Below are 27671 nucleotides of genomic sequence, written 5' to 3'. Positions count from 1 at the left end.
TGCTGCTAGATATAAGAACTTTATTTCTATATGGTACTTGGGGTGGGGTCTGGTGGGGGGTACATGCAGGCATTCCCTGGTCCCCACCCCTATAGCTGCTGGGAGGGCCTGAGGATGTATAAGAAGTGGGTCTTCCGGGAGGGCAGCTTGGAGTGGGAGGAGCCCTGGGTCCCCTCTTCGAGGCTGTCTTCGAGGGTCTCCTCCCGGAGCCCATCCCGGATGGCCTGCAGGCGGTGTCGCTTCTCACTGAGCCAGTGGCCGCCCTCCTGAACATCCTGGTGGGACCTCCGCCTTGGCAGCTTCATGATCCAGAAGGCCACTTGGGGATGGGGTTCTGGGTGGAAGCTGTCGATGGCTTTTGGGACAGGCACCAAGGCCTCCTTCTCCTCTATCTTGGGAACCTGGGGAGGAGGGACAAGGAGACGTCTTAAACTCCAAATGACAACCCCAGAATGCTAAGTCCGTTCTGGCATATTCAGCCCATTTTGCCACCAACAGGGTGCTTTGGGAGTTTAAAGCTCATTTTGTGGTTTACAAAGGATGGGGTTTACAAGTGCTTTAGAATTTAAAATACTGAGATTTATAGAATACTCTTGGGATGGAAAGCACATTTTCCGAGGTTTCAAAACCATTTTAGGATTAAACATACTCTAAGGTTTAGAAAGCAATTGGAAATGTACAAATCACTTTGGGATTAAAAGCTCTTGGCTTTCCTAAAGCACACAATTGCAACGTGTGATCCTTGATTTAATCCTGGGTCAAAAACCAAATCAGCTCTTATGGACAGCTTTTGGTCCCTCTTTCAGGACAGTTGAGTATGGACTGAATGTCTGTTTGCTCCTTGCTACTCAAAGTGTGGGCTGTGGACCAGCAGCATCAGCAACATTTGGGAGCTTGTTAGACATATAAATTAGCAAATTAGACATCCAGACCTACTGAATCAGAGTCTGCATTTTTCTGAGAAGTCCTGTAGGAGATTTGTGTCTCCACGCCCCCACCCCCATTCGTATGGTAAAGTCCTAATTCCCAGTACCTCAGAATGTGATCTTATTTGGAAACAGGGTCATTGCAGATTTCATTAGTTAAGACAAGGTCATTAGGGTGGGCCGTAATCTAATACGACTGGTGTCCTTATGCAAAGGGGGAAATTTGGACAAAGAGGTGCACATGGAGACAAGTCCGAGAAAGATGAAGGCAGAAATGGGGGTGGGGGGGGAATGCTTCTACATTTCAAGGAATGCCACAGATTTTCCGCAGACCGCCAGAGGCTAGGGGAGAGGCATGGAACAGATTCTTCCTCACAGCCTCAGAAAGAACCAAACCTGGTGACACCCTGACCTTGAATGCCCAGCCTCCAGAACTGGGAACCAGCATTTCTGTTGTTTCAGCCACCCAGTCTGTGGTACTTTGTTACGGCAGCCCTAGCAAACTAATACAGAAACTCTAATAGTGTGATTATCAATGTTAAATTTCTTGGGTGTAAAAATGGTACTGTGGTCATGCGGGAGAATGCATTATTCTTTGGAGATACCCACTGAAGGCTTTAAGGGTGGCGTGCCATGATGTCAATACTTCACTGTCACATAGTTCAAAAATGATAAAGTAAAAATAAAGTAAATGTGGGGTGCCTGGGTGGCTCAGTCGTTAAGCGTCTGCCTTCGGCTCAGGTCATGATCCCGGGGTCCTGGGATCGAGCCCGGTATCGGGCTCCCTGCTCAGCGGGAGGCCTGCTTCTCCCTCTCCCACTCCCCCTGCTTGTGTTCCCTCTCTCGCTGTCTCCCTCTGTCAAATAAATAAATAAAATCTTAAAAAAAAATAAAGTAAATGTGGTAAAATGTTCACAACTGGTGCATCTAGGCCAGTGGTTCTCAACAGAATTCTGGAGACCTTTTTTGGTTGTCACAACTGGTGGGGGAGGGGACGCGACTTCCATCTGGTGGGTAGAGGTAGCACTGCTTATAAACATCCTACAGGGCACAGGACAGCCCCTGCAACCAAAGATTATCCAGCCCCGAATACCAATGGTGCCCAGGTCAAGAAACTTTGCTCTATGGAAAAGGGAATACAGGTTTACTGTATTATATATATCTTTAAACTGTTCTGTAGATTCAAAAATTCAAGAAAATCTGGTTGGGGGGTGTGTGTGGAAGACCCATATGGGTTTGCCAAGTGCTTGGGGGTTCTTAAAACGTTTTAGGATAAGAAAATAAGCACTTTGTGGTTAGAATCACCCTTAGAGGTTTACAAAGGTGAGCTACGCAAAGGATTTGGGGTTCATAAAGCACTTTGGAATGAAAGATCACATTCTGAAGTTTATGAGAGAGAGATCTATCCCTTTGGGATAGATTAAAAAGTACTTGGAAGTTTGCAGAGTACTTTGAGATAAAAACACCCTTTGGGATTTACAAGGGTGAAGATTACCCAGCACTTGGTAAAGCAGTTTTTGGTTTACAAAACTCTCTGGGGTTTACTAAGCGAGTGGGGAGATATACTCTGAGGTTGTAAACCCTCATTTCTGAGAGCTGGTTGGTCCCTTTGACAGATGATAAAACTGAGGCCCAGTGAGAGGAAGTGAACAGTCAGAATGGAAGTGTCAACTCATCTTCTCCTAAACTACAGAAAATGTTTGGGATGGGACATTTTGTCAGGGGCATGTCCTAACCTTCCAGTCACCTTCCAAGCTCCCCTTTCCCGGCTCAATGGATGCCACCACCTGCTCGGAGATCAGCACCTCTCCTGTTTTGTTGTCTGTCACCTGTGAGATCAGGAGGAGAGAGTGAGAGCAAAACTGCTTCCTTCCGCTGCCCTCCTCCCCACTGATGCTGCAGCATGAGGGATCATGGGGAGACTCCAGGAGGGACTTCCCAGCACAGGCACCTTGTCGATCTGGAGGTGGCTAGAGATTGTGTTGTTCCCCAGACGGTGTTCCTGGTTCTCTTCTTGGTGGTAGTTCTTGGGGAGGCCCCGGAAGTCCAGGGGGGCAGAGAAGAAGCTGTCCATGCCCCGCAGCAAGTCATCCTGGGGCCAGAGGAGGGACCATTGATTTGCTGGATCTCAAGACTCCCAAGTAAATCTGCAGCCCTACCAGGATGTCCTTGAGGCCTTGCCCCAAGTACCTCCCAGCTCCTTCTCTCTCTGTCCTCTGACCCTTAGGGCCTAACCTGGTCACCTTGTGTCCCATCCCCCATCTGTCCCATAACCTTCCTATTCCTGCTCCCCCCTCCCGCCCCCGTCTTACTGTCTCTATGACCCCATCCCCTTCTTCTTCCGAGTCTCTCTCTCCATCCAGTCTTTGTCTCTCTGTCCCATCTCCCTCTCTGCTTGATTTCCTCCCTTTCTTCCTCTCTCTCGGTCTGCTGTCACCCTCTATTGATCTCTCTCGGTCCCTTTGACTCCTTCTCTTACTCCTTCTGCCTGGCCGCAACCCGCCTTCCATTCTGTCTCTCCGAACCCCTTCCATCTTTCAGTCCCCATCTGCCCCCATCCCTCTCCTTTGTACCTCTTCCTACCCCCAATCCTTGCCATTGCTCACTTTCAGGAAAAGCCGGGTGAAGCCTTGAATTAGGCTCTGGAGGCCTAGAAAACCTGAGGAGCTCTCTTGGGCGTCAGCATCGCGGATCGGGGCTGCAGTGGAGGGGGGCACCAGGGCAGAGGGGACCAGCAGCAGGAGGACCAGAGGTTGCCACATTGCGGGGCGGGCCGGGAGGCTGTGGCATAGGTAGGGGTCAGAGTCCCCGCTTCTAAAATGGTCACGCCCCCACCCAAGACCTGCACCCCTTTCCCATTCCTGGCCCAGGCAATTCCTCACACCCCGCCCACTGCTCCCCCTCGGTCCTTCTGGCCCCACTCCCTCCATCGCGTCAGGCCCCGCCCCTCCTCCCAGGCCCGTCTCCTCAGGGAGCTGCCTCACAAACGGATCTCTTTCCTCTCCTTCGCCCGCATTCATATCCAGATCTCATTCCTCACCTTCTCCCACGCCCCGCCCCTTTTCCTGGGCCCCGCCTTATGCTAGACCACAGCCGGGTCACCGGACTCTCAGACTCCAGCCGTCGGTCCACGGACTGTTAAATCCAAACAGTTCTGGTCTCGAGCCCAGGCGGGATACCTGGAGCGTTGGATGAGCTCCGCGAGCCTTAGCCTCGCCCCTATTACCTGACCACGCCCCCATCTGCTGACCTCACCCACGAGCCGGGCCCGCTATTGGGTGGTCACGCCCTTAAGGGCGGAGGCACGCCCCTATTTGTTAACCACACCCCCACCGCCTGACCACGCCCCTGCCGGTTGACCTCGGCCCTGAATCCCCGGTGTGGCCTGCGTTCTCGGATCTCGGCCCTCGCGCCCAACTTCAATGGCAGATGGCCACGCCCCTCGCTTAGAGCCGTGCCCCCACACCTGGGCCACTCCTCTGTGCCCCGGGTCTCGCCGCTAGCCCCTTCAGTTCCATTCTTAGGCTCCCAGTCCCCGAGTCCGAACATTCTGGTTCATCCCCTCCTTAGTTTTGTATTTATCTCTGAGTTTCTCCGTGTCCTTTCTCGTCTTCTCCGGGATTTGAAACGATTGCTGCATTCAACAGCCCTCTTCGGTTCCACTAAAAAGCCCCACCCTCTCCGGAAACCTAAATCCAGTCCTATGTTCCACCTTCCAAGGAGCCCGGAATCCAGGCTCCCTTCGCCTTAGGGTCCCAGAGTCCGGACCCCAAGCGCTTCTATTTCCCTGAGTTTGAACATCCGACACCTCATCTTTGAGGGACCCAGGAGCCCGGGCCGTAGCTCCTCTCCGCTCGGGCACCGAGGCTCTCTCCCGGTCTTGGGATAGCTGCCACCTCCAGTCCACTGGCGCGTGTGTTTGCAAGAGTCTGCTCTCCCGTGAATCTCCAATAAATTCCCAGTCCTCTTGCCCGCCTCTTAACTCTGGCAAAGTCACAGGAAACCCTGTTGTCTTAGAAATCAAAAACCCATCCTCACATACCCCGATCCTCAAAAAATATACTTGAGGCTGAACAGAAAAGATTCTTTTGTGTTCTTATCACTCCCACATCCCCAAATACAAACACATTAGAGGGTAGTCAAAAGTCCAGGGCCCCAGACCCCAGCTCCTTCAGACCCAGGTTTCTTGGCCCCCATCAATCTCCGCCCTGGGACCTAGGAGTCCGGATCCCCCATCCCTCTCCTCTCCCAGGGTTGCAAGTATCTGAATCCTGAAGTTCCTACCAGGCCCAAGCTAGACTTCACCTTTGCCAAAGCAAAAATCCTCCAAACTGTCACGGTCGGATCCCCCTTCCCTGTGTCCGGCGCCCGGGCCCGCCCCCCCTCCGGTCCCTCCCACTTTTCCCAAACAAAGCTCCCGGGCAACTTTCTCCCTCGCAGCGCCCCGCCCGCCCGCGGCTCCCCAGCCCCAGGCCGGGAGGTAGGAAGGCGCCGGCGGGAGTCGGGGATCCAGCTTTGGGGTGTGTGAGTTGGGGTGGGAAACTACGTGTTGTGAGTTGAGGTGTTTGTGGGATCGTCTCTGAATTGCTTGCCGCCCTCTTTTTGCCCGGGGGCCCGAGTTTGCTCTTGTGACCGAGTCTTAGTGAGGTGTTGGAACTTTCGCCGGAGTTGGGGTGTCTGTTGATGGGTCTGAGTTTGGGATTGTGCGCTCGGGAGTGGGTGAGGGCTGGGGACTTTGGCGGCTGTGTCCGGAGGGTATGAGTGTATGCGGCGGTGCGGGTTTGAAGTGAGAAAGGATCCTGTACGTGTTTCTAACCGAATTGGTTTCTGTGTGTCATTTGTGGACGCCTGGTCCTCCTAATGGAGAAAGGAGGCCTCCGGGGTGGCATAGGGCGGGCTACAGTGCTTTCTGGATCTTCAGTCTTGCCTTTTCGGAAGTTTGGGGCCTGGGGCGGGAAATTAGTGGGGACCTTTCTTACCCGGCTCCTCCGTCCCTTTGTCTGGCCACATGGGGAGAGCTGGGCTGGGATTTTGGCCTACGGGGTCCTGAACGCCTCAGCGCCACTGGGCTCGGCCTGGGGTCTTTGTCTGTCTCGGCCTGGGCTCCAGGGTCCGAGGGAGGAGGGGGATGGGAGCCTGGACTCTGGGGTCCTGGGAAAGCTGTGGAAGACGTGGAGCCGACTGGGAGGCGGGATCTGACTGTATTGGAAAAAGTTTTCCCCTGTTCCTGGCCTCCGGAAAGTCACTGGGAACTTGAGTTGGATCCGAGCCCACGGCGCAGGGGGAGGGGAGGGAAGGGGCGGGGCCGAGGGCCAGAGGGGAGGCGCCCTTGCCGGCCAGCCCCTCCCCAGATGGGGGTTGTGGGAAACTGGGGGAGGGGACGCCTGGGCCCTTTGTTCTGGCTCTCCTGATGGCAGGGCGCCCCTGCCCTCCAGTCTGTGGTTCTGTGGGTCTTTCCTGGTCTGGGCTTGAGTTTTTGCCCTGAGTCTCTGTCCCTTCTCTCTCTGGGTCTCTCTCCCCTTCTCTCTGGGTCTCTGTCCCCCTCTTTCTCTGGGTCTCTCTGCCTCCCCTCTCTGGGTGTCTGTCCCCCCCCCCCCCCCCCCCGCCCCACTGGATCTCTGTTTCCCCCTCTCTGGAAGTCTGTCTGTGCTCCCTGGATCTCTGTCCCCCTCTCTCTGGACGCCCCCCCCTTCAGTCTTACTAGGGCCAGGGCCCCTCCTCCTTCTTTTCTAGCAGCTGCTGTTCACATCCTAGCACCTGTTCTTGGGGTGGGACTGAGAAGATCTCATCCACAACCCCCTTCCCTGCAACTAGGCCCTGACTCCAGTCTTCTTTAAGCCAGTAATCCATACCCAAAGGTTTGGCCCTCATGCGCGGTAGGCATTACTCTGGGGTCTTCAAGACTTCACCACAACCCAGTTCCCCTGGAAACACAGAGGACACTGTTACCCTCAGCTGCCCTAGAAAATCCAGCCCCCTTCTGCAGAACTTAGGAGTCCCGACCCCCAGCCTCCTGCTTCCCTCAGACCCAGAAATCCGGGCCCCCTCGCTCTCTCCTCCCTCAGACCCAGCAATCTGAACTCCCAGCCCTCACTGCCCTGAAGTCTCTCTGGGGGGCGGCTGGGTGGGGGGTGGGGAACCTTGCTGAGCTCTATGTTCCTCCAGGCCCAGATGGGGGAACCCCGGGCTGGGGCCCCCCTGGACGATGGCAGTGGCTGGACAGGAAGTGAGGAAGGAAGTGAGGAGGGCACCGGCGGCAGCGAGGGGGCTGGGGGCGATGGGGGTCCGGACGCAGAAGGTGTGTGGAGTCCAGACATCGAGCAGAGCTTCCAGGAGGCCCTGGCCATCTACCCACCATGCGGCCGGCGGAAAATCATCCTGTCTGATGAAGGCAAGATGTATGGTGAGTCCGCCCCTCTCTTCTGCCCTGGCCCCCACTGATTAAGACTCAGGTAGGAGGGCGCCTGGGTGGCTCAGTTGGTTAAGCGACTGCCTTCGGCTCAGGTCATGATCCTGGAGTCCCGGGATCGAGTCCCGCATCGGGCTCCCTGCTCGGCGGGGAGCCTGCTTCTCCCTCTGACCCTCCCCCCTCTCATGTGCTGTCTCTCTCATTCTCTCTGTCTCAGATAAATAAATAAAATCTTAAAAAAAAAAAAAAAGACTCAGGTAGGAGCTGCATTGCTACTTGCACAGATGAGAAAACTGAGGCATAGGAGGGTTAAGTGGTTTGCCCAAGGTCACAGCAGTGGGGAGCTGGGATTTGAACCCAGGCAGTCAGGCTCCCAAGCCTGTGGTGGTAACTCCTCTCCCAAAGAGCTGCAATGATCTGCAGCCCAGCTTGCTTGCAGACTGTTGCTTCTCTCTTCTTCCCTGGTGTCCTGTGTGTTGGGAAGTCCCGTGAAGGTCTAACTCTGTCCCGTCTTTGACTCTTCAGGTCGGAATGAGCTGATTGCCCGCTACATCAAGCTGAGAACAGGGAAGACCCGAACTCGCAAACAGGTCTCGGGACTGACTTGTGGGCCTCTCTCTGGGGCGGGCTTGTCTTTGGAGGGGGGGGGGGGGGCGGCATCCTCAGATGGGCGGCTTCAGGTTCAAGGAGTATCTGGTTCATGTGCTTTCGTCTGTCTCGTTGGCACCTCTATGAGTATTCTCTACTGTGCCTGTTTTGGTCTGGATCTCTTAGCAGCTGTGTTAGAACCAGAGACTAAGGTAGAGAGGCCGAAAAGATCCAGAAAGAAGATGAGGAAGGGAAAGGAGGCCCGGATTTGCTGGGTCTGGGGAAGATCAGTAGCACTGGTGAGAAGAGACCAGCCTCTGTGGACACATCTGTGTTAGCATGTGCCGGAGATAGCTAGTATGTTCTGTGCGTTCATCATCTTTCATGTTCTGGGAGCTCTGGGGGCCACCTGGAGGGTGGGAAGGGGGAGGGGATTCAAGGGGTAAGTGGCCATGGCCTGAGTCTGCTTCTCTGTCGCTCCCCCCAGGTCTCTAGTCACATCCAAGTTCTGGCTCGAAGGAAATCAAGGGAAATCCAGTCCAAGCTCAAGGTAGGGACCAAGGCAGACACCCAGAGAGAGGGGGCAGAGACCATGAGAGTGGGGGACAGAGGATCAGAGAGAGGGACACAGAGACCCAGGGAGAAGGAGACGGAGACCCAGCGAGAGAGGGGAGACAGAGACCCAGAGAAGAGGTCAACAGCAATGCAGAGAAAGGGGGACAGGGAGGTCCAGAGTGGGTAACAGAGAACCAGAGATGGGGACAGTCACACGGAGACGTAGACAGAATGAGGAAGTAGAGATCCCAGGTGGGGGGTGAGTGGCCCAGGGAGTGGGGTGGATAGAGGTCCTGGGTGAGGAAGAGATTCGTAGAGAGAGGGGGACCGAGATTTAGCTCAAGACAGGCAAGAAGGACAGGGTGTCAGGCCTCTCCTCTGGCCACTGCTGTCATTCCCCTCCCTCCCTCCCTCTCCTCTCCTCTCCTCTCCTCCTCCTGGTGTCCTCTCTTTCCCCTCATGTGCTATGAGGACCTCTTCTTCATCTCTTTCTGGTTCATCTTCCCATTTTTTAGTCCCCATGTGGCCTGCCTGTCATTTCCGTGTCCAGAAATCTTTGTTTTGTTTGGAAATTTTCACATCCTTTTTCTTCATCCGCTGGATTTCCGGTTCCCTCTTGGCCCGAGACCCTCATTTTCTTCTCCTCTGGGTGTAGGGTCTTTTCTGCCTCTTCCTTTGGATTTGGGGACCATCACTTCCTGTTCTTTTTTTTTTTTTTTTTTTTTTTGTACCCAGAAGCCTCCATCTGCTTTCTCTCCAGGTCCAAAAAACTTTCACTTCTGGTCTTTTCTGGACCTCATGGTCCCATCTCTGTCCTGTCTGGGCTAGGAAATGTTCACTACCTATTCCCTCTGGGTCTGAAATTCTCACGTCCTCTTGTCGGCATATCCGGAAACCTTCACTTCCACCTCTTTTTTGACCTAGAAACCCTTATACTGTGTACTGTCTTTTATGCTGGGTATAAGAACCCCTTTTTCCCTCTAGGCCTTGGCCCCTCTACTTCCTGTTCCATATTCATCCTTGCTCCCCTTTCCTCCCATTTTTCAGCTCAGGGTGGTGGAACTGTAGGGGTAGGGAGAGCAGGAAGGTGAGAATCCAGGCCTCACTTCCTAAGTCATGTTTTCTTTCTTCCTTTGGCACCCTCCCCCACCCCCACGGGCAGGCCTTGAATGTGGTAAGTCCCCCTGCCCATCCTCCCACCCGCTGCTTTACCCCAGCATTCCTGAGGGGGCCAGGAGGGGCAGGGGGCTGTAGGAAGAAGGATTTGTGCCCTCCCCCAAACCTTTGCCTTGACTCCCCAGCTCCGCATCTCCCCATGCTTGCCCTCCCTGGCATTGACCCACCCTTGCTGTGTCGACTGGGATTCCCCATTAACATGGACCTCAACTTCTCCTCCAGGACCAGGTTTCCAAGGACAAGGCTTTCCAGACCATGGCCACCATGTCCTCAGCCCAGCTCATCTCAGCACCTTCCCTGCAGGCCAAACTGGGCCCTGCTGGTCCTCAGGTGGCTGAGGGATTGGGGGGCTCAGAACTGGAAAGGGGGGGCTCTGGTTTTGACGGGGCACTGACTGACTGACTGACCCCTGCCCCCCCTTCTTTGTCTCTTTTTCAGGCTTCTGAGCTTTTCCAGTTTTGGTCAGGGGGCTCTGGTCCCCCCTGGAATGTTCCAGAGTGAGTACTTTCTGTTTGGGCTCAGCACCCCCACTCCCCCCATTCTGTCTACATAGACCTTTCTTACCCTGCTTCTGCACCCAGCTCTCTGGATTTGAATCCCAGAGAGGAGGCTGGGGTGAGGATCTGGAGCAGAGGACGTGGCCTGACCTGGGATACTGGGGGGGAGGGGGGGCAGCGAAGCGAGAGTCCGGAGGAGGGGCCTCACGGACTGAGAAGGAGTGGGGAGGCAGGGACAGTGCCCAGGGTCAGGTGGTGACTGGGGTTGGTGGCAGTCCGGAGATGGGTGACCTGGGGGAGGAGCAGGTTTGGGGAAGAAAGGAACTCAGTGTGGGACTGGATGAATGTGCAGGGCCGGGAGGATGTCCGTGGGGATAATGGCATCCCAGTGAGATTGGCTAGGCCCCAGAGGCTCATGGGAAGGTGTGTTCTCCTCCCGCAGAGGTGTTCTTGGGCCTGAGGGGAGAGCAGGTGTCTTCTCTCAGAGTCAAAGGAAGGAAATGGGTCCCTGAGGTACATGGGAATGTCCATTTTAGCCCTGAGAGAGCCCTGAGGGTGACAGAATGTGTTTGTTGCCTGGAAGAATAGAAACAAGCCCCAGAGACTCATGGGAAGGGCAGTTTTCAGCCCAGAGAGCAGCCGATGGATCCAGGCAGGGTGTTGGGAGGGCAATGTGGCCGCAGGGCTGTGAGGAGTGGTGTTGAGGGTGTTGCCAGAGAAGGAGGGAAGTGACATGCTGTGGGATCCAGGCTCCAGGGAGAGAAGAAATTTCCCCGGTGAGGTGCTAGGACCCAGGAAAGGGTCAGAACAAGTCCCCTGGGCAGAAGGAACTGCAGGTTTGCAGGGAGGGGGCTGAGCTGGAAGGAGGGGTGGGTCAGTGGCACTGGGGTCCACCTTTAGGGGAGCTGATAGTCAAATGGGGGAGATGGATGTTAATTAAATCATCGCCTGCCTAAACACAAAACTGAAGAGTATGTGATGTGCTGTGAAGAACTGCACCAGGTTCTGGGTTGAGGGAGAGAGTTCTGGGGGTTTCTGTGAGGAGGTAACCTTGAAGGCAGAGTAGGACTTGGCCAGGCGAAGAATGGGGTTTGGGAATATTTTTTTTTTTTAAAGATTTTATTTATTTGACAGAGAGAGAGATAGCGAGAGCAGGAACACAAGCAGGGGGAGTGGGAGAGGGAGAAGCAGGCTTCCCGCCGAGCAGGGAGCCCGATGTGGGACTTGATCCTGGGACCCTGAGATCATGACCTGAGCCGAAGGCAGACACCTAACGACCAAGCCACCCAGGCACCCATTTTGGGAATATTTTAGGCAGTGAAAACAGCATGTGCCAAGGCGCTGAGGTAGGAAGATTTGGTGAGCTCCAGGAAATGAGAGAAGGTATTCAGCCACTGGCCAGTCAGTCGAATGTTTATTGAGCACCTATTAAGTGCCCGGTACTCTCATTAGATCAGGACATAGCATTAAACAAGTTAAACAGGATCCCTTCCTTCATGGATCCCCCCATTTGGAGCGGGGAGGAGACCGACAATAAACATGTAAACAAATAAACATTCACACGAAAGGAATAAATGTGGGAAATAAAACAAGGTGTATGTGCCCTATTTACACAGTGATCAAGAAAGTCCTCTCTGAGGAGGTGGTGTTTGGCCAGCAGCCCTGATGACAAGAGATTAAGTCAGTGGGTAGGGTACTGGAGTTTAGATTTCAGAATTGGGATGCCGAGTACTAGGGCAAGGCCCCTGGGAGTGGAGGTCTGAAGGTCCCTTGAGTTTGTGTCTTTCTGATTCTGGTCTTTTGACTCTTTTGGTTTTTTTAAATATTTTTAATTTTCATTTTTTAAAATATTTTATTTACTTATTTTTAAATATTTTATTTTGTTTTATCTTATTTTTATTTATTTATTTGAGAGAGAGAGAGAGAGAATCTCAGGCAGACTCCCGCTGAGCAGGGAGCCCAATGTAGGGCTCCATCCTTTGACCCATGAAATCACGACTTGAGCCGAAATCAAGAGTCAGACGCTTAACTTACTGAACCACCCAGGCACCCCTTAAGATTTTATTTTATTATTATTATTTTTTTAAGATTTGATTTTTTTTAATTTTTAAAAAAGATTTTATTGGGGCGCCCCAAGATTTTATTTTTAGTAATCTCTACACCGTACATGGGGCTCGAACCCACAAACCTGAGATCCAGAGTCTCGTGCTGAATGGACCGAGCCAGCCAGGTGCCCCTGGTCTTTTGACTCTTGACCTCTTCCTGACCTCTGACCCCAAGTGTTTTCTCTGTGGCCTCTGACCTTTCAGTCTCAATCATCCCCTCGGCTACCCATGGTCTCTAGAGTAATTGGCCTCTAGAGCTGTGCTGTCTGATCCCGCAGTCACTAGCCACGTATAGTTACTGAATTTTAAGTCGATTAAAATTAAAAATTCAGGGGCGCCTGGGTGGCTCAGTCGTTAAGCGTCTGCCTTTGGCTCGGGTCATGATCCCAGGGTCCTAGGATCGAGCCCTGCATCGGGCTCCCTGCTCTGCGGGAAGCCTGTTTCTCCCTCTCCCACTCCCCCTGCTTGTGTTCCTGCTCTCGCTATCCCTCTCTCTGTCAAATAAATAAATAAAATCTTTTAAAAAAAGATTAAAAATTCAGTCCCTTAGGCACTCTAGTCACATTCGTGCTCAGTAGTCACGTGTCATATGCTCAGTAGCAACATGTGGCCAGTGACTACCATACTGGACAGTGCAGGTATGGAACATGTCCATCATGGCAGGAAGTTGCATTGGACAGAATCTAAATTGGACATTTAGATTTTGTTGTGCTGCTTCCCCACCCCAAACTTCGGATCGATGTCCCATCTCCTGACCCTTGGTCATTTTCTTTTTCTTTTTTTTTTTTTAAGATTTTATGTATTTGCAAGAGAGAGAATGAGAGACAGAGAACATGAGATGGGGGAGGGTCAGAGGGAGAAGCAGACTCCCTGCTGAGCAGGGAGCCTGATGCGGGGCTCGATCCCGAGACTCCAGGATCACGACCTGAGCCGAAGGCAGTCGCTCAACCAACTGAGCCACCCAGGCGCCCCTATTACTAATTTCTTTTTTTTTTTTTTTAAAGATTTTATTTATTTATTTGAGAGAGAGAATGAGAGAGAGAGCATGAGAGGGGGGAGGGTCAGAGGGAGAAGCAGACTCCCCGCCGAGCAGGGAGCCTGATGCGGGACTCGATCCCGGGACTCCAGGATCATGACCTGAGCCGAAGGCAGTCGCTTAACCAACTGAGCCACCCAGGCGCCCCTGGTCATTTTCTCCTACCCTCCTGACCCTTCATCCTCCTCTTTCCCCACGTTGCCTATTCTTTTGTGTTTTTTTTCCCCACCTCCTGAGATCCTGTTTCTCTTCTCTTTCTGCCATTTTGTGAGAGGCACCAAAATATCATCAACAAGACCACAGGCTTCGTAGTTGGGACTGACTTGGATTTGAGCCCAGGCTCCACTGTGCCCCAGCTTTGTGACTGTGTGTGCCTCAGTTTCCTCCTACGCAAAATGGGAAGAGCAGTAATTGCATCTAACCTCCCAGGCTGTGAGGATTCAGTGAACTTTTGCGCATTACGTGCTAGCTAGCAAAGGGTCTGGCTTGTGGTGGCCCCTGGTAAACCTTAGCTGGTACAGTTACCTTTCTACCTTGCTGACCCCCAGCTTCCTTTCTCCCTCAGTGTGAAGCCATTCTCGCAGACACCGTTCTCCTTGTCACTGACCCCCCCATCTACTGACCTCCCAGGTAAGAGTCTACTCTGTATCTTCTTGTCTCCCCTCTCTCCTCAACCCCAACTGCCTTTCCTTCACCTTCCACTGATCAGGCCACACATTTCTACAGAGGTCCAGATCTGAGGCAAGGCTTATAGGGGGTATGGAAAGATGAGTGATAGAATTTGTAGTGGTTAAGATCATGGCCTTTGAATTCAGACACACTGGGTTTGTGTTCTGCCACGTGCTAGCCTCGAGGACACTGGGAAGGTCCATATGAAGATTCTTTCAGATGCAAGTGGCAGAAACTGAAATCAAGCTCAATGATTTGCTTAAATCAAGCTAAAAAAAAAAGGAATTTATTGGTTTAGGTAACTGATATTTCAGGGGTGACTAGACGGCTTCAGGCACAGCTGGATCCAGGGGCTCAAATGGTAGTATCAGCTTTGCTTGGTTCTGCTTTCCCCTGTGGTGTGTGGTGGCTTCATTCCCACCTGGCAGCAAAGATGGCTTCCAGAAGTCCATGCTGATGTGGTCCTAAGAACTCATACTGGTGAAAGAGAACTCTCAGGTTCCACAGATTCATCAATTCGTAATGCTTTTGGCTGCAAATAACAGAATGCCCAAATTAATAGTGCCTTAAATAATAAAGGCTTTAATGATTTTACATAACAAAAAGTCTGGAGATGGGGTGCTCTTATGCTGACTCAGCAGCTCAGCAGTATGAGGACTGGCATCTCTCTAGGTCCCTTGGCCTCTTACTGTCCCAAGATGGCTGTTGTGATTCCAGGCATCATGTCTCAAGCAGGACTTGGCCAGGGCCAAAAGCTGTCTCCTCCCAAAGTTCTGTCTTTTTCATTCAGGAAGAAACTCCTTCTCAGAAGCCCCTCAGCAGATTTCCCCTAACGTCTCATTGGCCAGGACTGTGTCACATGGCCATCTCTAGTTGCAAGGGAGGCTGGGAAAGTGAGTATTTAGCTTTTTTAGCTTCTAAGCGGAGGTAGGCAAGAGAGAAGAGTGCTTGATGTATTTAATACATGTTAGCCATTTTTATTGTTCTTTTTTTCCTCTCTCTAGGGTACGAGCCCCCCCAAGCCCTGTCGCCCCCTGCCCTGCCCCCACCTGCCCCATCACCCCCAGCCTGGCAGGCTCGGGCCCTGGGCACTGCCCGGTTGCAGCTGGTGGAGTTCTCAGCCTTTGTGGAACCACCCGATGCCGTTGATTCTGTGAGTGCAATTTTAGAATAGTCACTGGCCGGGAGCGGGGGCAGGGGGTTGGAATGTAGAGGGTGATAGGAAGGGAAAGGATAAACCAGTGGTTCTCAAACTTTAGCATGTATCAAAATAACATGGAGGGCTTGTTGAAACATAGATTGCCGGGCCCCACCTTCAGATTCTGAATCAGTAGGTCTGGTGTGGGGCTTGAGAATTTGCATTTCTAACATTCTCCCAGGCGATGTTGATGCTGCTGGCCTGGGGACCACACTTTGAGAACTGCTAGCATGGAGGAACTGGATGGTCGTGGGGTCACGGTTGGGAAGGTCAGAGAAACTCTCCAGGTCATTGCTTGTTCATTCAGCAAATATTTTTGAGGGCCTACTGTGTGCCAGGCTTTGTGGTGGAGACTGGGAACCTGGAAAACAGATCTTGTTTCTAGACTTGAGCTTTTCCTGGGCCTGGACGGAGACAGATGCCATATTAGTCATGGTGGGCTGACTGTTAGCAGAAATAACCTTAACCTTCAGGGACTGAACATAACACCAGTTTCTCACTCATGTAACATTTCAGTGTAGCTGTTCAGTTAGGAGCTTTACACACAGTGATTCGGAGAATTCAGGCTCCTTCCATTTTGTGATTCTGACGTTTTCTAGGGCTTCAGAATCTGCTGCTGGATTCCCTGCATCTGGCCAGCAGATGGTGGAAGGGAGAGACTCAAGAATTGTGCAGGAGTTTTTACGGGGGTCTGTCTTGGAGGTGACAACTATCAGGTTCTGCTCACATCCCATTGGCCAGAATTTAGTCATGTGGCCACACCTCACTGCAAAGGGGTCTGGGAAGTGTAGTTTAGTTGTGTGAAAAGGAATGGGGGGTTTCTGAACACCTAGCAGTCTCTGCCACAGCCACATAAACACCAATTGCTGTGTATGGTGGTTCTATAAAACCCAAGTTGAAACCCTCTCATCTCACTTGGAGCAAAGGTAAAGTCTTTTCAGTTTCCCACAAGGCTCTGCATGATCTGACCCCAATTCCTGCTCTGCCCTCACCTCCTGCCCTTATATGCTTGCCCACTCTGCTCTGGTCACACTGGCCTCCATGCTCTTTCTCAAACACACCAGGCCCACTCCTGCCTCAGGGCCTTTGCATCTGCTATTCTTGCCACCTGGAATATGTTTTCCCCAGATACCACCACTGTCTCTCTCCATTCATTCAGGCCTTTGCTTATCTTCTCAGATTGTATTCCCCAGACCACTTTATGGAAAATACCAGCTGCCATCATGCTCAACCGCTTTACTATTCTTTATTGGGAATTTTTTTCATAGCATTTGTCACTCTGAAATTTATTTTATCCATGGGTTGATTTTTAAAATTTTCTGTCTTTGCTAGTAGACTTCATGAGGCCAGGGACTTTGTCTTATAGCCATAGGACCCAGTGCCTGCACACAGTAGGTCTCTCAATAGATGTCTATTGAACGATGAGTATGTGCTGGGATAGGGGAAGCTCATGTTTTCGTGGGTGTACAGAGCAGTCATTCTTTTTTTTTTTTAAGATTTACTTATTTATTTGTCAGAGAGCACAAGCAGGGGTGTGGGCAGAGGGAAGGGCAGGCTCCTCGCCGAGCAAGGAGCCCAAAGCAGGACTCGATCCAAGGACCCTGGGATCATGACCTGAGCCGAAGGCAGATGCTTAACCGAGTGAGCCACCCAGCCATCCCCAGAGGAGTCATTCTGCCTGGGAAGTTAGTGAAGACTTCCCAGAAATGACACCATTTGAGTTGGGCTTTGAGGGTTATGTAGGAGTTTGCCACGTGCAGAACTTTATGTTCCAGGTACAGAGATGAAAACAGCATGAAGTTTTCAGGGAAACAAATAGTCAAATAAGGTGCGGGAGCTGGTGAGGCTGCAGGTGGGCAGGTGCCAGTTTGGGAGAAGCTGGCATTGCCAAGCTGGGGGATCTAGACTTTCTCCTGAGGGTGATGGGGAACTATAGAAAAGAGAGGTCCCATCTGATTGTGATCAAGTGAGGCTTTAAGGAAGAGGCAGATTTGCATAGACTTGGGCATTGGAGGATGGAGGGAGGATTTCTAATGACAGAGAAAATGGGAAAGGTATGAGGATTTCTGACTATGGACAAGAAGTGGTAAGAATGGGGACAGATAGGGAGTCTTGATGTGGGCCATGTGGATTCCATCCATCCATCCATCCATCCATCCATCCATCCATCCATCCATCCATCGACTGAACATTTAGGAGCACCTATTCAGTATAGGGCCAGGTTGAGGGGGTGTGGGTTTTGTCCTGGGTGCTCTGGGGAGCCACAGGAGGATTGTGAGCAGGGGAGGTCCACGGTCAGCTCTGGGGGTGTGTGAGGGATGACCTGGAGAGTGGAGATCGGAGGCTGGGAGGCCAGGGAGGAGGCTGGGGAGAGGGTGGAGAGGACAGGGCTGTGGGGATGGAGAGCAGGGGACAGGACTTGGGGACTGAGGTGCTGTGGGGCAGAAGGGAATGGTGACAGTGCTTGGGAGTCAGGCCCAGTGTCTGGGTGGACAGTGTGAAACAGCTAGTGGGAGCTGGGGGCAGTGAGCACCCGGGGTCCAGCCTATATCCCACTCCTCACCCACGGCCCACCCTTCTCAGTACCAGAGGCACCTGTTCGTACACATCAGCCAGCACTGCCCCAGCCCTGGAGCGCCCCCCCTCGAGAGTGTGGACGTCCGGCAGATCTATGACAAATTCCCTGAGAAAAAGGGTGGCCTTCGGGAGCTGTATGATCGCGGGCCCCCTCACGCCTTCTTCCTGGTCAAGTTCTGGGTGAGTTCTGCCACCAAAACAAAGTGCCCACAAATCACGTGGTCTCCCATCTATAAGGCCTCTGGCTCTAAGGGAGACAAGCTCAGAGTGTCAGCCCGCTTTGTAACAAGGAACACCGAGGAGTGTTACCCCCAGGGGGGGATGGATAGGACTTGGACCTCCCCAGATCACACTAGACTTTGCCACAACCAGTTGCGTGACTGATGTGGCCTTGGGGATTGGCTTGCAACCCTTCAGACTTCCCTGCGCCCCACCCGGCCACGTGAAGCCTTGTTGCTAAGGGATGGCTCCCGTCCCTTAGCAAATAGAGGCACAGAGTTTGGTTTCTGAAGAGAGCACAGTGCCACCAGGCCCTGTTGCTAGAGAATGTCTGGCCTTAAAAAAGTGACTGAAGGACCTGGGAGGGACTTTGTGAAAGCATTTATTTATTAAACAATCATTTATTGAGCACTTACTGTATACTGGCTCTATGCCAAGTGCTATGTATATAATTGTGAACAAGAGGGTCCATCTTGGGTCTTTCTTAGGCCCATTCGGTTTGGTATCCACTACGGTGGCTGATGCTGTAGGGATCCAGTAAATGTTATGAATGTTCAGGGGGGTGTTAACGCTTGTTAACCAGAGCTGTGGCATGATCTAGTGTCTAAGAAGGAAGCGGGCTGAGGGCTTGAAGTTTACTGGCTCAGCTGGGCCTGTAGCAACCGTGGTTATAAGTTGTTCTAATGTGTGGGGGCCCAAGATGGCTCTGCGGATGTGCCGCTGAGATCTTAGGCATCGTTGGGACTTAAGACAGGCCTCACCAGGTCTGTCTGGAGAACAACTCCTAGAAAGCCCAGCCTCTGAAGGGATGCAGGGGTGTGGCTGGGGAGGCTGGGAGTGGCCATTGCCAGGGTGATGCATGGCGTCAGGTCTCTGAGGAGATTAAACGATCTCAGAGAGTGACCTGGTCGAGTGAGCAACTAAAGTTAGGAAGAGAGAGAGGTAGGCTTCCCGAAAAGGTGACCAAGGGGCTCAGACCGCAAGTGTGATGAGGTCTTAGGCTTTGTTAGGTCCCACTTGGCCTAATGGACTGTCTGCCCACTTGGCCACTGGGATCTTAGAGGGGTCTGACCTCCAAGGATTGGCTGAAAGGGCTGGGGAGAATGTTCTGGAGAGGCGTCAGGTTTCCCCAGGCCCCTGCAGGCCCCTTTGCTAGGGAGTAGCCACTTGCCTTAGCAACCAGGGTCCCGAAGGCCTGGGGGAGGGGGGCGGAGTCTCTGGTTGCTAGGGAGTAAACTGCCTTCTTAGTAACCAGGGCCTTGGAAGGGGCTGAACTCCTGAGTTGGGGGCTTCAGGAGAAGAAAGTTGAATTGTTGGGTGGAGGAGGGGGGCGCTGTGACTGGGGAGAGAGGGGTCAGGACCATTTTAGGGAGCCAGCCTTCTCCAGTACCAATAGGAGGGTGGGTGTTTTCCAGAAACAGGCCCGTGGAGACATGGGGCTTTGAATACAGAGGAGGAGAGGTAGGCAACTGCATGGGCTATGGGGGACTGAAGGACCTGGGAGGGACTTTGGGGCTATGGGGGAAACCAGGCCATGGCGCAGAGTTCCCACTTGAGGAGAGTCCCTACCATTTATAAGGAACCTACCTGTGCGTCCCTATCCTCCAGGCGGACTTGAACTGGGGCCCAAGTGGCGAGGAGGTAGGGACTGGTGGCAGCAGCGGTGGCTTCTACGGAGTGAGCAGCCAGTACGAGAGCCTGGAGCACATGACCCTCACCTGTTCCTCCAAGGTCTGCTCCTTTGGCAAGCAGGTGGTGGAGAAGGTGGAGGTGAGGCTGGAGGGGTGGAGCTCCGGGCAGGTGAGCGCCCAGCCACCTGCCACTTTGGGGGTGCAGACTAAAAGGACCAAAGCCACAACAGCCCCTGCACTTGGGTGTCTGTGTGGTGGGGTGGGGAGTATCCCGTCCTCTTTGGGGATTTCATTAATACATGGGCTTAGAGCTGATATTGTGTTCCCAAGTCACATGTAGGGATTATTTTGAGGGTTCAAAGGTAATGTGTGGTACAGAGATTTACAGTCACTAAGATTCAGAAGGTTCTTATGGATATGGAGAAATCTGCAGGGCAAGGAGGTTTAGGGGTCACACTTAGGGATTGCTGGAGGGGTCTTGAACTCAGAAGTCAGAGTTCGGAGACCTAGTGGAGGGGGGGTCTTTGGAGGGTGTGAGGGTATCTGAGGGCCTGGGGGTCAGAGCAGTTCAGAGGTCTTGGAGGAGGGTTCAGAGCACAGTTTTGAGAGGCTGGAGGGCTTCCTGGTTTGCAGGCTCAGGGATCCCAAGTTGGATACCCAAGGGTCCAGGTCCCAAGGATGGGGCGATGGGGGAAGGATGGCAGTGGGGAGTGGGCGTGGCATCAGGGATGCACACAGTGCCTGGGGTGACCCCTGTCTCTTGGTCACTGTCCTCCCCACTCTGCGCCCCCATCCCGGTTCAGACGGAGCGTGCCCAGCTGGAGGATGGGAGGTTTGTGTACCGCCTGCTGCGCTCACCCATGTGTGAGTACCTGGTGAATTTCTTGCACAAACTGCGACAGCTGCCCGAGCGCTATATGATGAACAGCGTCCTGGAGAACTTCACCATCCTCCAGGTGAGGCATGGGGGCTGGGCCGAGCAGGATAGCTGATGTGGGGAGTGCCCACAACAGCCCCTCAGCCCGGGGACCCTTTCACCTGGGGGACTGACAGGGGGGAGCCCACAGCTGAGCCTTTGCTTAGGTGACCCCTTTACCCAGGAAACTGATGTGGTGGGGACTCCACAGCACTCTCATTTAGGGGGATCCCCCTGTCACTGGGGAAACTGACTTGGAGGACATCCCATGGCGGATCCTCAGTTTAGGGGATCCCCCCTTCATAGGGAATCTAACCTTAGCCCAGGGAACATGATATGGTGGGATCCCCTTTAACTTTGGTTAACTTCATAGATTTTATTTGAGAGAGAGAGCTGAAGGGAGAGGGAAAGGGAGAGAGAATCTGAAGTAGACTCCGCACTGAGCACAGAGCCCAATGTGGGGCTTGATCTCATGACCATGAGATCATGACCTGAGCCGAAACCAAGAGTTGGACGCTTAACTGAGTCACCCAGGCGCCCCCACTTTGGTTAACTTTGATATGCCATCTGATGTGAGGCCCCTCACTGCCAACGCTCAGATGGGGAACCAGACATGTCAGGCATCCCCTCTACCTAGGGAATGTGATATGGTGGGGACCTCTTTCCTAGGTATCCTATGGTACCTCGGGGAGGACACAGTGGTCCTTGCTCTTCCTTTTTTGCATAAACCCTTTCTCTTGACCTCCTTGGCAGGTGGTGACAAACAGAGACACCCAGGAGCTGCTGCTCTGCACCGCCTACGTCTTTGAGGTCTCCACCAGTGAGCGGGGGGCCCAGCACCACATTTATCGCCTGGTCAGGGACTGAAAGGGGGCCCCAAAAGTGGCTCACCCCCCGGAATACCCTCCTCCCAGGAAGTACCTCCAGCTTTCTTCATGCTCATTTGGGGAGGGGGCTGCTCCGTGTTAGAGGACCTTAAAAGCTGGGTGGTGAGTTGAAAAGATGGGTCCTGATACCGAGACCTCACAGTGGTAGCTGAAAGGACAGATCACTCCAGAGCATCAGGGACTGGGGACAGGAGTGAGACAGCCACGAGGTACAGCACTGGTTTCTCAGTCTCTAACAGGCGCCCTCCCCCAACTTGGTTCTGGATGTTTTGGATGGCCTTAGAAAGTATGCTGGTTTGTCTCTCTGTTTTTCAACACCCCCCCTTCCCAATCTGCCTCTCTTTACCACCCCCAACCCTGTGACCTTGAGATCAAATATTGAAGGTTAACCCTTTGTGCAGGAGCAGAGCCAGGTGGGCCCTGGAAATATTTTTTTTAATATAACAAGAGATATTTATAAGTGGGTATTAGGGTCGTGACTTTTTCTCAGCTGGGCAAGCTGTGGGGTGAGGCTTTTAAATTTCATCCTCTCTTCTCAATAAGACGTGGGCTATATACTGTGTTGCCTCCCCTCACCGGCAAAGTGTGTTGGTTTGTGTTTTGACAGAGGATAAAACTATTTTACCAAAACGCAAGGGATTTATTTGGGGTTTGGGCGAAAATAATCCTGTGGGAGGTGGTAAGCCGAAAGATGAGGCAAGGAAACGAGGTATCTTTGGGGGCAGGAAGCTGGTGGCCGGAAGCCCCAGGTCCCGCGGGAGAAGTGACAGCAGCTGGGCAGGCAGACATCTGGGTCCCCCCGGGGAAATGAGGAGGTGGAGGACTCAATGGTTGGGGCGAACTGGGGATTGAACAAATATTTACAGACCACAGGGAAGCCCCTAGGGCACTTGAAGGGGATGGGGCGGGGCTTTGGGAAGGGGCGGGGGCCTAGCGGTACCGAGCGAGCCGGTCGTAGACTTGATCCAGGTTTCTGCACAGGAATATCGAGAGCGTCATGAAGCTGAGCTATAGAGAAAGGAGACCTGGTCAGAGAGGTCCATGGGATGCCGGCTAGGAGGATTGGGGTCGGAATGGTGGGGGTTCCGAGGGAGAAAAAAGGGGTTGCGCCAGGGGAAGAAAATGAAGCGCGGAGATTTGGGTGGGATGGGATCATGGGAGGGGCGGAGAAGGGTGGGGCTAGAGGGGGAGCTCCGCCAGGTTGAGAAAGATGGGGTCAGGGATGGGAATTTGGGGGCTTGGGGTAAGTTACCAAAGATGCGGGGGGAGGAGGGAAGATGGAAAGAAGGGGAATAGGGTGGGGTAGGGGTATCCAGCTGCGTCTAGCGCAGGTTTAGAGTCTGGGAAGGAGTGAGATCCAGAGCTAGCCCAGGGTACTTTATTCCGGAAGCTCATCGGTCTCCCTCTCTGCCTCGGCCGCTAATTCCACCTCGACCTCCACCTCCTCGCCCGCGCTCCCGGTCTCGGGTTGTTCCTCGTCTTGATCCCAAAGCGGCCAGGGCCCCAGGGCCATGGGCAGCTTGCCCTGTGGGGACTTGTCCCCCCAGTTGGGACAGGCATCCGCCATGCCCCAGCCACCCCACAGACCGCCGCTACGCCCGCTGCTGCTCAGTACACCACAGCGCCCGCCGCCGCCATCAGCACTCGGGCCAGGCCCGGGGCTCGAATCACAGGCGCCCGGCACCTGCAGCTGGCGTTCGCGGCGGAGCGCCCAGCGCAGTAGTAGAAGGCTCAGCCCCGCTACACTCACCTGCGGGGAAAGGGGAGGGATATTGCAGCTAAGAGCAGGGGGCTGGAACGCCAAGGAGGACCAATGGGAACTTCGCGAGAGCGGGAGGGAACGCCTGCTTCCTGCCTGCAACCAATCAGGGCTCGCAGAGGGTGGGTCTCCCTCGTGCCAAGTGGAGAGGCAGGAGAGCCTGGATTGGCTGACGCTCTAGCACGCATGCACCTTTCCCAGAAAATGGGAGGACGCGCAGCTTGGGGCGGGGCCGTCTACGGACTGTACGGCCAATCGCGAGTCGGGACGGGTCCAGATTACCTCAAGTAGACCGACGCCCAGACAAATGCCCACTATGGAGATGAGGTTGTTGTGCAACCACTTTTGGAGGCTCCGCGCGCAGCCCTGGGAATGTCGGGAAAGGTTAAAAGTAGGGTTCTTTCTGGGATTCGCCCTCAAGCCCGTGCCCACTGTTCTCCTCAGCCCAGCCCTCACCCCTCCTTCAGGCACCGCCCGCATCCCTAGTTAGTAGGGTTCTCTACGGTCTCTCCACTTCGCGCGGTCCCAGCGTCCTTTCAGTCAGGACTTTTAGGCCCCGCCCCTACGGACCACGCCCCTTCTAGGGAGCCCCACCCCTCCTGATATACCGCTTTCTCGTAGCCCCACCCTGCAGACCCTTCCCAAGTCCTGCGGCTCCGCCTCCTGGGGAGCAAGCCCCTGCCGCTGCCCTACTCCCTCACAGGGCCCTCCCCTTTCTAGCCGACTCCAAACCGTCCCCACCTCGCTGTAGATATTGCTGTTTGCAGGAACCACGCAAAGGTCTGTACTGTGCCGGGGCCGCGCCAGTGGTCCGAGCCGGCTGAACTGGGTGAAGGAGAGCTTATCGAAGACTGCGGAGTCATTGGTCGCTGATGAATTATAGCAGGAGCAGGGCACGCGATGCACCTCCGACTCGTTGCTGATGAGGCTGGGGATATTGAACCAGTCCCGAGGAGAGTTCCAGCCGCAGCAGCGCAGCTGGAAGAGGGACAAGAGTCAGAGGGACGGGGACTGGAGGGATTCAAGATGATTTGGGGGTTCAGGGGACTGGGTGATGTGTATGAGGTCGTGTTGGGGAGCAGAGAGCTAAATAGTGGGTGCAGGGTGGGGGACGGCGGGCTAGGCTTGGGGACATTAGGGGAACATGGGGTTGGGAGAGATGAATCACGGGCCACCTGGGGCTGTGGGAGGAGCTGCAGAATCGCTCTGCGCACCGAAGATTGGGTGGGCAGTGCAATTCAGCCTCAGGTAGGGGACAGGTGGATGGGAGGGCAGGGCCATGTGAATGACCAGGGAATGGAGTCTCACGTGGGTCGGGTCCCGTGAGGGCCACAGTCACTAAGGATTAGGGAGTGGGGTTACGCTAGGGCCTTGGGGCTGAGGGCGAAGTCTTGTCGGGGCACAAAGCGGAGCCTCTCCAGGGTCTCTGGGAGCTTGGGGGAAAAGCCCACGTTGGAGTCGGTTACGTTATCTTCTGGGGGCGGGGCCACGTTGGGCTGGCAGGAGGTGGGGTGGGTGGGGTAGGGTTACCTTGCGGTCCCGGAGCTGCGGGCCCCGGCTTCGTCAGAGTCCCTGAGCTAGAGGGAGGGATACGCGTCCGCGTGGGTGGGGGCCTCACGCACCTGGAACTGCACGTAGTCCCAACTCTCCTCCGCCACCGACTCCTCCGGACGCGAGCGGTAGTTTTGGATTGTCTCCATCACGATGTCCTTCACCCTCCGTTCCAGCTAAGAGACGGAGAATGAGGCTGGATTCCCACTCGCTTTCCCACCCCCCTTTGCCCCTACCCAGTCCAGCCACTCCCGGGCTTTCTCAGTCCCAAGGGGTCCCCCGAGCGGCTTGAAGTCGGTCTCAATTTCTCACTGAATGGCTATGTCTCTGTTCCTCAAAATCTCTGCATGTTTCTATGGTCTGTCTTTCTGTTCCCCCGCTATCTCCCACGCTCTCTCATTAGGTCTCTGTCTCTCCTGTTTCTCCGCCTGTTTTCTGTCTACCTTTGGATCTGTATCTCTTACTATGTCTTCGTCCGTGTCGTGATCTTCCTTTGACTCTCCTTGTCTCTATCTTCCTGTGTGTCTGTCTCTGGGTCTCTGACTCTCACTGTCTTCCTCTGCCTGTCACTGTTTTTTCCCTTTGTCCATGTCAGCCCGTGTCTGCTCTTGTTTTTCCCCCCTCCACCGCCCCATACATTTGGCGGGGGGGGGGGGGGGGAGTGTGGGGAGGGGAAGCCAAGCTCACCCGCATCCGCTGAGTGGAGATAAGGATTCCCAGGGTGATCTGCGTGGCAAACAGGAGCAGCAGTATCCCAAAATACTGGGGGGCAGAGTGGAGAGTTCAGACTGAGTCCCCTCCCAGGATGCAGAGCTGCCAGGGCTCTATTGGAGGGGGGATATGGGCAGGGCACTCACCAGGCCCAGGAGGCAGCGGAGCTCCTTCAGGGCCCCCACACAGCCCAGGAGGGCAAGGCCCATGGTGAGAATTCCTGAGGTGGCCAGGGCTTTGGACCAGATCTGCAGGGGCACGAAGGACAAGCCTGGGGGAGGTGAGAGGCAGTGACATTGGGCTCATGCACACAGCTCCAGGGAGCCCTACTCCCCACCCACACAGCCACTCAACTGGGGAGCATATTCTGGGGGGCCTCTTTCTCTGGGTGTCTGTCCCTGCCACATGTTGAGTCTCTGTTTCTCTCCTTCTGGGATTCTCTCTCTCCCTCTGTCTGGGACTCTGTCCCTTCTGAGTCTCTCTAGGTCTCTGTCTTCTCTCTGGATCTCTGTCCCCCTTCCTCCCTGGTCACAGTTTCTCCCTCTTGCTCTCAGTCTCTCCTCCTCCTCCTCACCCCCAATAGTTTCAGTCCCATCACTTGGTCTGTGGCATTGGATCAGTCACTAAAACCTCCCTGAGGGCTAGGGGAGGATGATCTACTCCCTAGGATTATTTTAAGGGACACATGGGAGGCATATGTTCAACGCAGTCCTCAATACAGGACAAACACTTATTAAATATGAACCATTAGGATCTCGACTATTAGTCCATTATTACTTTCCTACTATCATTAGTGTTCTATCTGCTCTTTTACTTCCTTGCTGTGTGACCTCCAGTAGGTGACATCCCCTCTCTGAATCTCCAGAGAGGGTAAGTTTGTGGGAGGATCTGATAAGCATCTGCATGAGCTATACCGTGTAGGAAGTGCCTGAGAAATGGCTATTACCATTTTTATTATCGTTCGTATGCACAACTCATTCGCCAGAGGAAGACCCCAAGGCTAAGAGCAGTAGCAGGCTGTGAAGCAGAGCCTGGGACGGTGGAGATCCCAGGATGTCACACAGGGGAAGGCCAGGTCACACTTGCTCCAGGAGGCCCTCCCCAATGGCCCCGGCCCCCTCACCTACAAAGGACACGAAGCTGGTCTTGTCAATGAGTATCCAGATGCCAAAGCAGAAGATAAGGCTGCCTAGGACCTGGCGAGAGGAGATGGGAACGTGACGGTGGGCAAAGGCGGGGTGGGGTGGGGTGGCAGCAGTGGTATATATCAGGTCAGGTGGCTGCAGCAGGGGCGGGGGCCGGGGCCTGGGCTGGGCAGCCATGTGGCAACTCACGAAGAAGAAGAGGTTGAAAACGAAGAGGAGGTACTTGATGAGGCTGAGGCAGCTGTCCTGGGCCGACATCTTCGCCTAGAGGGGTGGGCAGCCGTGGGAGGGACAGAACAGAAGAGGTGCTGGCCCCGGAGGAGACAGGCAGAAAGACAGAGGCCGTGAGAGACGGAGAGGGAGAAAGGAAGAACGCAGAGAAAGAGGAAGTCCCCGGGGTGGAGCCCCACCCCCTCCCTCTACAGGCGAGGTGGCTTTCTTGTCTGTCTCTGCCCACCCCCCCGCCTCCCTCACCTGCCCCACTGGGACACACACCAGTACCTGAGGGGCCTTGGAGTTTGTGGGCACCAAGGACACGCTGGGTAGTCCCTCCCAGGTCTCCATGGCTCCTTATGGGACTCCCACAGGGACTCTTGAGCTCCTTGTACCCCTTACTCTGGGCACCAGGACCCCAGGCCAACCCTGGACAGCAGCCGACCTCACAGACACTCTGACCTCACTGCCTGCTAAGCTCTGCCATCTCTGCATCCCTCTCTGTCCCCGCTTCCCCAGGCCAACCCTGGACAGCAGCCGACCTCACAGACACTCTGACCTCACTGCCTGCTAAGCTCTGCCATCTCTGCATCCCTCCCTGTCCCCTGCCTCAGTCTCTCGTCCTCCCTTTTCTGGGTCTCTGTTCCCTTCTCTCTGGGTCTCTGTCCATCCCTGCCTGCCCCCCCCCCGGCCCCCGCATTTATCTCCTCCCTCTCTGGGTTTCTGGCCCCTTCTCTCTGCATGCCAGTCCTTTCTCTGCTTATTGCCCTCCCCCCCACCACCACATACACCTTGTCACGGCCCCTCTCTCAGAGTCTGCATCCTGTTCTTGGCAACAAGTGTAGACCGCGGTGCTCCCATATGCTGGGGCAGGGGTTGGGCACCTGAGGGAAGTGAAAGTGC

The 27671-nt window shown here is 54.2% G+C and overlaps 3 protein-coding genes across 12 annotated transcripts; 1 reads left to right on the top strand and 2 right to left on the bottom strand.

The window, feature by feature from the left end:
- Positions 1 to 6119, bottom strand: DKKL1 (dickkopf like acrosomal protein 1). 4 transcript variants are annotated; one of them, XM_054511186.2, is made up of 5 exons: positions 5232 to 5303; positions 3533 to 3707; positions 2878 to 3018; positions 2663 to 2755; positions 1 to 401 (listed from the first exon to the last, which is right to left on the bottom strand). In XM_054511186.2, the coding sequence occupies exons 2-5, from the start codon at positions 3686 to 3688 to the stop codon at positions 90 to 92; spliced, it is 702 nt and encodes a 233-aa protein (XP_054367161.1). In that variant the 5' UTR covers positions 3689 to 3707; positions 5232 to 5303; the 3' UTR covers positions 1 to 89. The 4 variants fall into 4 exon arrangements, with proteins under 4 accessions (XP_054367161.1, XP_045746385.1, XP_064437687.1 ...); XM_045890429.2 differs by lacking the exon at positions 5232 to 5303 and adding an exon at positions 3967 to 4161; XM_064581617.1 differs by lacking the exon at positions 5232 to 5303 and adding an exon at positions 3911 to 3973.
- TEAD2 (TEA domain transcription factor 2) lies at positions 5331 to 22019 on the top strand. 5 transcript variants are annotated; one of them, XM_064581614.1, is made up of 13 exons: positions 5331 to 5406; positions 7092 to 7329; positions 7861 to 7925; positions 8411 to 8473; positions 9641 to 9652; positions 9877 to 9984; positions 10093 to 10151; positions 13858 to 13922; positions 14966 to 15114; positions 17743 to 17916; positions 19564 to 19686; positions 20390 to 20542; positions 21256 to 22019. In XM_064581614.1, the coding sequence occupies exons 2-13, from the start codon at positions 7098 to 7100 to the stop codon at positions 21367 to 21369; spliced, it is 1317 nt and encodes a 438-aa protein (XP_064437684.1). In that variant the 5' UTR covers positions 5331 to 5406; positions 7092 to 7097; the 3' UTR covers positions 21370 to 22019. The 5 variants fall into 5 exon arrangements, with proteins under 5 accessions (XP_064437684.1, XP_054367476.1, XP_045747871.1 ...); XM_045891913.3 differs by having other exon boundaries at positions 5339 to 5446; positions 19564 to 19725; XM_045891912.2 differs by having other exon boundaries at positions 5386 to 5406; positions 19564 to 19725.
- Positions 22015 to 27669, bottom strand: CD37 (CD37 molecule). Of its 3 annotated transcripts, none has more exons than XM_064581616.1 (9): positions 27560 to 27669; positions 26745 to 26819; positions 26534 to 26606; positions 25557 to 25681; positions 25387 to 25461; positions 24771 to 24875; positions 23890 to 24126; positions 23431 to 23514; positions 22015 to 22397 (listed from the first exon to the last, which is right to left on the bottom strand). In XM_064581616.1, the coding sequence occupies exons 2-9, from the start codon at positions 26811 to 26813 to the stop codon at positions 22320 to 22322; spliced, it is 846 nt and encodes a 281-aa protein (XP_064437686.1). In that variant the 5' UTR covers positions 26814 to 26819; positions 27560 to 27669; the 3' UTR covers positions 22015 to 22319. The 3 variants fall into 3 exon arrangements, with proteins under 3 accessions (XP_064437686.1, XP_064437685.1, XP_045747873.1); XM_064581615.1 differs by having other exon boundaries at positions 26745 to 26863; positions 27560 to 27668; XM_045891917.2 differs by lacking the exon at positions 27560 to 27669 and adding an exon at positions 27057 to 27447.
- Between the last annotated feature and the right edge of the window lie 2 nt (positions 27670 to 27671).

The sequence above is a fragment of the Mirounga angustirostris genome, unplaced genomic scaffold, assembly GCF_029215605.1.
Source record: "Mirounga angustirostris isolate CCGP_5_RB_7025 unplaced genomic scaffold, mMirAng1.0.hap1 SCAF_16, whole genome shotgun sequence".
In the NCBI taxonomy this organism is placed as follows: domain Eukaryota; kingdom Metazoa; phylum Chordata; class Mammalia; order Carnivora; family Phocidae; genus Mirounga; species Mirounga angustirostris.
The sequence above is the reverse complement of the archived record's forward strand: the minus strand, read 5'-3'. Positions and strand labels throughout refer to the sequence as shown.